The sequence below is a fragment of the Haplochromis burtoni genome, unplaced genomic scaffold (genome assembly GCF_018398535.1).
Source record: "Haplochromis burtoni strain Fernald_Lab_line unplaced genomic scaffold, NCSU_Asbu1 Contig_54, whole genome shotgun sequence".
NCBI classification, from domain to species: Eukaryota; Metazoa; Chordata; class Actinopteri; order Cichliformes; family Cichlidae; genus Haplochromis; species Haplochromis burtoni.
Window position 1 is genome coordinate 1152687 of NW_024582415.1, and position 7346 is coordinate 1160032.

The following is a 7346-nucleotide window of genomic DNA, read 5'->3' on the forward strand; positions in this document are numbered from 1 at the left end:
TCTTTGTAAATAAGATTTAGAACTTTTACATTTTAAGGCAATCAAGTTTGGGTTTTTTAGTCTGCATTGAAGATCTTAAGACATTTATGATGTTTTTGGTTGCCTGTGAAGCAATAATAATAAGTAATGACATGTTAACACAAGATAACATTTGAATGTAATATTTAATTCAATAATAGGTATTTTGTAACTGGATTTTAATATTGTGTGTAGCTTCCTAATAAACCCTACTGTTCTATAATTGATTTCACTTTGTGATTACTTATTTGACAGCACTATAAAGAGCATCTCTCCAAAATAATTAAAGTACTGTTAAAAATATCATATTCGTTTTATAAAATCAGAGCTTCAGAGAATCAAGTCAAACTCATAATTAAATGGTTGATTTTAATTTACAGTACAGTACAATTCAGCACATATTGGAGCTGTGTGAATACTTTTCTAATCACATGCAGTCAGCAGGTACCCAGAAATTTTCTAAACTCTTCTTTGATGTATCTGTAGATTGGACGGTAGAGGCGTCTGTTTGACACCATGAGATCAACAGCAGTCTCAGTGTGGGCGACTCCATGAAGCACATTCAATGACATCTTAACAGAGCGCAAAGTGAGAAGCTCAGAGAATCTTATGGTAGATTCAGCAGGAACCATAATGTCATTGGTCCCATGGAGCAAAGCGAATGGAGGCAATCTGTCAGAATAAAAAGGACTGTAGTAAATAAATGTCTGTAGTGTGTTTGTGTTTCCAATAAAGAATTGATGTATTAGATTTCAGAATTGGTGTTAAACCCATTTTTTAAAATCTTTTTCCACTCACCTGTTGACTTTGTCCTGGCTGAGCTTCTTTAGTAAGTGTGTTGGTGAGTAGTATGGAAAGTTTTTCACACCATTCATCGCTTTGTGCATGGGGGACACTCGTTCAACTCCTCGTTTCTGTTCATGCTCATAATGGTCCACGATGTTGTAGACGCCGCTCAGACCTGTCCGGTGAATATAAAACAATTAGTCTACCTTATTAAGAATAACAGGAATGAAAGAGGTCATTTTTTGATTAAGTTGTTAATTTTCATATTTTTAAAATGTGAAAATATGAAGTACTTATAATAAAATAGTAATATGAGTAAATGTGTCTGTAGCTTAGGAGACAGAACAGGTCATCTGCTAATCAGATAGTTGGTGGTTTGATCCCTGGTTGGCTCAGTCTGCACAAATATCTCTGATGCGTTCATCACAGTGTGAATATTAGATAAAAAAGCACTTAGACATAGAAAAATAATGTTTGCGGGAGTGCTTGAATGAGGCAAGTTACACAAAGTCTCAGGTAGAGTATAATACAATCTGGTAATATACAAAGGGTGAGACAAACATCACAATATTGAAATGTGTATATATTGAATCACTGTAGGAGAAGACCATTATGGAAAACAAATACTAATATTAAATGATGAACTTCATTTCTTACCAATAATTCCTCTTATCGAGAGCAAGACTTCCTGCTGCTTGCCTGGCTCTATGGAAAGCTCCTCTCTTTCTTCAACAAGAAACAGTGTGGTGAGTGTACACAAATGTGCACCTGCTGAATGCCCAATTAATACAATGTTGTCCTATAAAAAAAAAATATAACACAGAGCAGCATGCTGTACGTGATTATACATTTTTACCTACTGAAGATTAAGTTAATGCACAGATACACAATGATTTTATTTTTAAAAAGGCTCTGACGAAGATAAAGTACAAGCATGATTAGTCTGTATACAGGGGCTCAAAACTTAGCACTGCTTTAATTCTAGACCAACACAGCTGAGCAGCAGTGTTTTGGAGTTTTCCCTGGGCAGTGAGGAAGTTGGTAAATATCAGAATATCAGGAGTCCTTGCATGCCTAGCTCTGTGCCTAGCACAGAGGTAACTGGTCCATTATTAATTTTTATAAAGAATCCTTAACCTCCTAAGACCCGAACTCTTCCACGAAATGCATTTTTAATTTTTCTTTGATATTTGGGCATATTGGGGCCCAATGAATGTAAAAACAAAGAACTACCAGATTTTCTTTTACCTTATTTTTGTTTTTAAGAAAAATAAGAGCCGCATATTAGGATATTCATTTAAAATCTTGATAGAACAGTAGCAGTATAATGTCCTCGTAAGTGGATATCAGGCCCTTGTAGAGCAAAATTAAGTATTTTGGTCTAAATAACCCAAAATGTGATGTCCACATATGTGGACGCCAGGTCCTAGGAGGTTAAATAATAGTAAGCTGTCTTACTTTGTCAAAGTTGAATTTCTCTCCATTCTGGTGGGCCCAAATCAAGCAGTCAGTGATATCTTGGACCATCCCTAAAACATTCCCCTGCCAATCACAGTCAACCAAGAGTCAGTTTAGAAACAAGTTTATTGTTTAAAATGAAAGTTGTTTTTTGTCCTGTAAATTTACATTTTTGGTTTACCTAATTTAAATTCAATATGTATTTTATCAACTAACACACATATGCGATAAAATATTATCATTCATAAGTTATGATTCAAGGATGTTATGACTCATAACATCCTTGTGATTACTGTGTGTTGTTTAAAATCTCTCACCTTTGGATATGTGCAGTAATCAGGACAAATTACAGTTGCTTTCAGTTCTTCAGCCATGCGACTCCCCAGTAAACAGTAAGTGGGCCTTTCTCCTGTGCCCCATGCACCTCCGTAGACAAATACTACCGCCGGTGATGGCAGCTTCCTTACATTTGGAGGGTGGTATAAGTCCAGCTTGTTGCCTCTGCGGCCAAACGTGATGCCCTGTTAAGCGTCCACACAAACAAACTGATTATTCACACATTCTTCAGCACTGACTCAACTGATCATTGATTGTAAATAATAATCAAGAAAACAGGTAGATTTTCTCAGTGAGTTATCCTTAACCTACCTTTTCATAATACTTTAGATTCCTCTCATCGTTATACCATGACTTCAGCTGAAAGTAAACTTTCCAATACTGCAGGTATTTGAGAAGATCCAGTGTAGCGAGGGTCAGACGATATATTCGCCTGATGAAGAGGCCAAAAGCGTAAATGAAAATTACAAACATACTGCTCAATGAGTGGGCCAATAAAACAAAAACATCAAACAAAACAAAAGACAATAAAGGAACATGTGTAAATTATTTTAAAATTTACCTTGGATTAAGAGCTTCTGTGTACTTCTTATACCCAGGCTTGTCAGGCCAACCATAAATCCACTGACAGGCTAAACAGATGGAGTAGAGCAGGCCCACCAACATGACACCCACAGTCACAAACAGTGACATGTAATATTTTATATCAGACCTTTAAAAGCAACATATATTATGTTAAGATTCATTAAAAGTACACTTAGTTTGTGATCTTCAAGAGGATATACTTAAGAGGATCTTACATTCTTTATGGCTTTATCTTTCCTACCTGAAAACATAAAAAATATAAATTATAAGTAACAAAACATAAGTAATAGAAAACAGTATAAATTATTTTCAGAGAAATGATGGCACAAAGTTACGATTGCAGTTTTCAGAAGTGTGTCATATTAAAGCTCATTTTGTAAAGACTTTTAGTTGTAACTACTTAATTTAATAATGCTTTACTTAAGCCGTAATTATTAACAATATTAGGTCATTTTCTGTTAACCCAGGCTTTCTGCTTTAGTCTCATTTCACATGCACATAAAAACGAGTTATTTGATGCTTCATTCACCCTCCTTCTGTGCACAAAGGATCAAACTAAGCATCAGAGGCAAAAAGGCTTGAGTGCATGATGAGTGGAGTGGACATTCAAAGAAAAATCCACATAAATGACAGGACCAAAATTTTGACACCAGAAAACTGCATCGTGATGTGATGATGATGATGATGATGATGATGACATTTTTCACTACATCTTTCACAGGGTTTTAATTAATGTTGTGGCTCATGAAGTGAGCCACAACATTAAAACTGGGCATCAGAATGAAGAAGAAAAGTGATTTAAGTGACTTTGAATGCAGCTTGGTTATTGGTGCCAGAAGGACTGGTCTGAGAAGTTCAAAAACTCCGGGGACTCACTGGGATTTACTGGGATTTATCCACACAACAATCTCTCTGGTTTCTCTGGAGTTTGCAGAGAATATTTTTCCATCTGTTCGTCCATCCGTCCTCTTCTGCTTAGTCAGGGTCAAGTTGTGGGGACAGTAGCCTAAGCAGAGAGCACAAACTTCCCCCTCCCCAGCCACCTTCTTCAGCTTATCCGGAGAAACGCTGAGTTGTTCCCAGGCCAGCCGAGAGATGTGTCTCAACCATGTTCTGGGTATACTATACACCCTTGGAATGCTTCAAGGCAGACTGAAAGTCTTGAGTTTCTCTGGGTGAAAATGTCTACTTGATGTCAGAGGTCAAAGAAGAATGGACAGACTGCTTTGAGTTGATAGGAAGACAACAGTAATTCAAATAGCCACTCATTATAGCCAAGGTATGCAGAAGAGCACAGCAGGTTGAAACTTGAAGCAGATGAGCTACAGCAGCAGCAGCAGACCACATAAGTTAAGAACAGGAAACTGAAGCTACATTTCACATAGGCCCACCGAAATACCCCAAAACAAAATCTGATGCTAAAAGAAGGTTTATTCAGTTACTAAATAGGTCAGTTTGTTGAGTTATGATATTTTTTGAGTAGAAGTCTGTTTAGTTTACCTCTTTTATAGGCCTACATAGTTCTTAAAATAGCTTATTTCTATTATTGTGTATTTTTGAAATAACCTCTTATCTTTTCTGGGATATAATAAAAAAAACATAATTTAAAGATTATATCTGTGCTTGGACGTTCTTGGCTGCTTGGTCCATTTGAAGGCAAATTTGAAGGCACTTATTAAAGTTGGCTGATGTGTATATTTGTATTTAATGGCTTAGGACTTTCAGAACATTAGTACATGGCTTTTTACATAATTCACAAACACAAAACCATTTACTTATGAATAGCTTTCATAAAGAATTGGAATAGCTTAGTGATGGTTGTCCTTAAAATTGTACCACAGCACTCTCTAGTGGGGTTTTATAGGACGTACCAGCATTCAGAAAGGCGCTTTCACGCGAGAATAATTTTAAAAATCATATGAGCACTTAATAACTCTTGATAATAAACTGATAAACGCGATCTGTATATCAAATAGTTCTGGTATGGAATTTAATCTAAGTTTTCTGTCACGTATTTTCGCAGTTCTCCTACCGTTGGACGTTTTGTTGCCAAAGTACGTTTCTTCTCTGTCACGACCTCGTTGGGCGAATGAGTAGAGGTGGAGGACAAATGCAAACAAAAACTAAATATATATATATCTCTCTCTATATATATATATATAAAAAGAAGAAGAGCACTGAAGAGAACCCACCTGCACTTAATAATGTCACTGCGGATGACTGAAGCACACGTCAACGTTCATACTGTGTTGTTTCATGCAGGTCAAGTAAACGAGAACCACAGAAGAAAAACAAACAACTTCAATGCAAAAGTTGAAATTCCATTTCTTGTCCCAGCTTACCGGAATGTGTAAATCAATTCACGACAATTCAAAAGGCTCGCAACACGGCAACAGATTTTAGAAAGGGTAATGTAAGCGAACCTTAAACGCACTTCGACCCATTAGACCTGACATGAGTTTGATTTATTGCGCTTATCTGTGGTCTTCATGCAAGACAACTCGATAGTACAGCACCATAATGTTCGTAGTTCCCCTGTAGGTTTAACAGCCCAATCATATCATATCAGCAGATTATGGAAATGGGAAAAGTGTTACAATTCATATTTACATTTACAGACCTGCCCCACGTTTGTGCCCCGTTTTCACGCAGGGTGTTCCACGTTAACTGGTTTTTAGGTGGTTAGATTTATTTACAGATTCCACTCTCCGTGCTCCAGATGTTGCATCCGCAGATTCGTCATTTTCACTGAGCGGTCAGCTCTGTCTGTCTGCCAGTGCGTCATTCAGTTTGACAAGATTAAAGACTTGGGCATTAAATAAAAATAAAAAGGTCCCCATCTCCTGCCCAAATGGATCAATATTATCTTCAGACAACAATTACATTTTTTTTAATATAAAAAACAAAAGGCATTATAGTTTTTGCATGTTCCTACCATTATTTTAATCTTATTTTGACTTTTTGTTTCTTTACTTAGTTTTAGTCTTTATTACTTATTATTTTATTTCTAACAAATACCAGAGGCAAGATAAATGAGCATAGATATTACAGTTTAAGCAGAATTTTAGAAAGCAGTTGGCTCACAGGCGTTTATACAAAGCCTCACTTGAAATATCAATAAAACCCTAATCTTGCAGTTTGTGAAAACAAATTTTTCCAAATGAACAAATATCAAAACTGAGGATACGCCATCTTTATTTTAATTTACTTTATTTTAGTTAGTTTCTTAAGTTCTCAAAATGATTTCAGTTATATTTTTTCCGAAGGTCTATTTTTTAATTTTTACTTTAGGTCACTAAAATGTTGTTGTTTTTTCACATCACACATCATAACATTGAAATGTATTCATTTACAGTGCTGTTTGGGGTGTGAGAACAGCCACTTTTAAATGGTTGGTTCCTCCCTAAAAGGCTGTTGGAAATTCATTAAGGGTGTTTCATTTCAAATTTTGATGTATTTTCTTCCATCTGCAGCTCCAACCATTCCAAACTGCTGGAGCTGGCTTTGGTTTGGTAATGTTTGGCTAATTTCTCCAGTTTTTTATTCATTCATCAACTTTCATTCTTCATTTCTGTGTGAATCAATGCTGATTCACGTAAACGACTGGCAAATGTTTACTATGAAGAGTATATGTATACTTTATAAATAAAATAAAATTGAAATTAAATTGAATGAATATATTTGACAATTAGAAAAAAAAATCTGTGGTCTTTCTTCAAAACTGATACAGCTTTTAATGATCCTAAATGTGTCTTTTGTTTGTTGGAAAAAATACTAAATCCCAAAATAAAGTAGTGAGAGCACAAGTATAATTATCTTGCAGGTGCCATTTAATAACCATACAATAACTCATAATAAAGATCAGAGGTATTTGTGGTAACTTTCCTACATTAATCGGCCACTGTCCATAAGTAATTTATCAGTACGTAAAATATGAGCACTGGCAGTGTATGGCCACTAGAGGGGGGTACCATACCATACCACCTTTATTTATAAAGCACTTTAACATAAAACCAGAGTTCACAAAGTGCTGTACATGCTAAAAGCATAAGTAAAGAAAATTAAAATGAGATAAGATAAAATAAATAACTAAAAAACTAAAATAAATTGAAACATGTCAAAACAAATTGAGTCAACCCCTCTAATCAATGCCAAAGGCTTCA

The 7346-nt window shown here is 35.6% G+C and overlaps 1 protein-coding gene across 5 annotated transcripts; it reads right to left on the bottom strand.

Annotated features, from left to right (window-relative positions):
* Nucleotides 1-367: 367 nt before the first annotated feature.
* Nucleotides 368-5910, bottom strand: LOC102311780 (probable isoprenylcysteine alpha-carbonyl methylesterase ICME). Of its 5 annotated transcripts, XM_005924461.1 has the most exons (11): nucleotides 5804-5910; nucleotides 5376-5427; nucleotides 4060-4368; nucleotides 3399-3424; nucleotides 3161-3310; nucleotides 2911-3031; nucleotides 2580-2783; nucleotides 2263-2346; nucleotides 1462-1603; nucleotides 817-979; nucleotides 368-690 (listed from the first exon to the last, which is right to left on the bottom strand). In XM_005924461.1, coding segments are annotated over exons 4-11 (1101 nt in total). In that variant the 5' UTR covers nucleotides 3401-3424; nucleotides 4060-4368; nucleotides 5376-5427; nucleotides 5804-5910; the 3' UTR covers nucleotides 368-455. The 5 variants fall into 5 exon arrangements, with proteins under 5 accessions (XP_005924523.1, XP_005924521.1, XP_042076667.1 ...); XM_005924459.1 differs by lacking the exon at nucleotides 4060-4368; XM_042220733.1 differs by lacking the exon at nucleotides 5804-5910 and having other exon boundaries at nucleotides 5376-5745.
* Between the last annotated feature and the right edge of the window lie 1436 nt (nucleotides 5911-7346).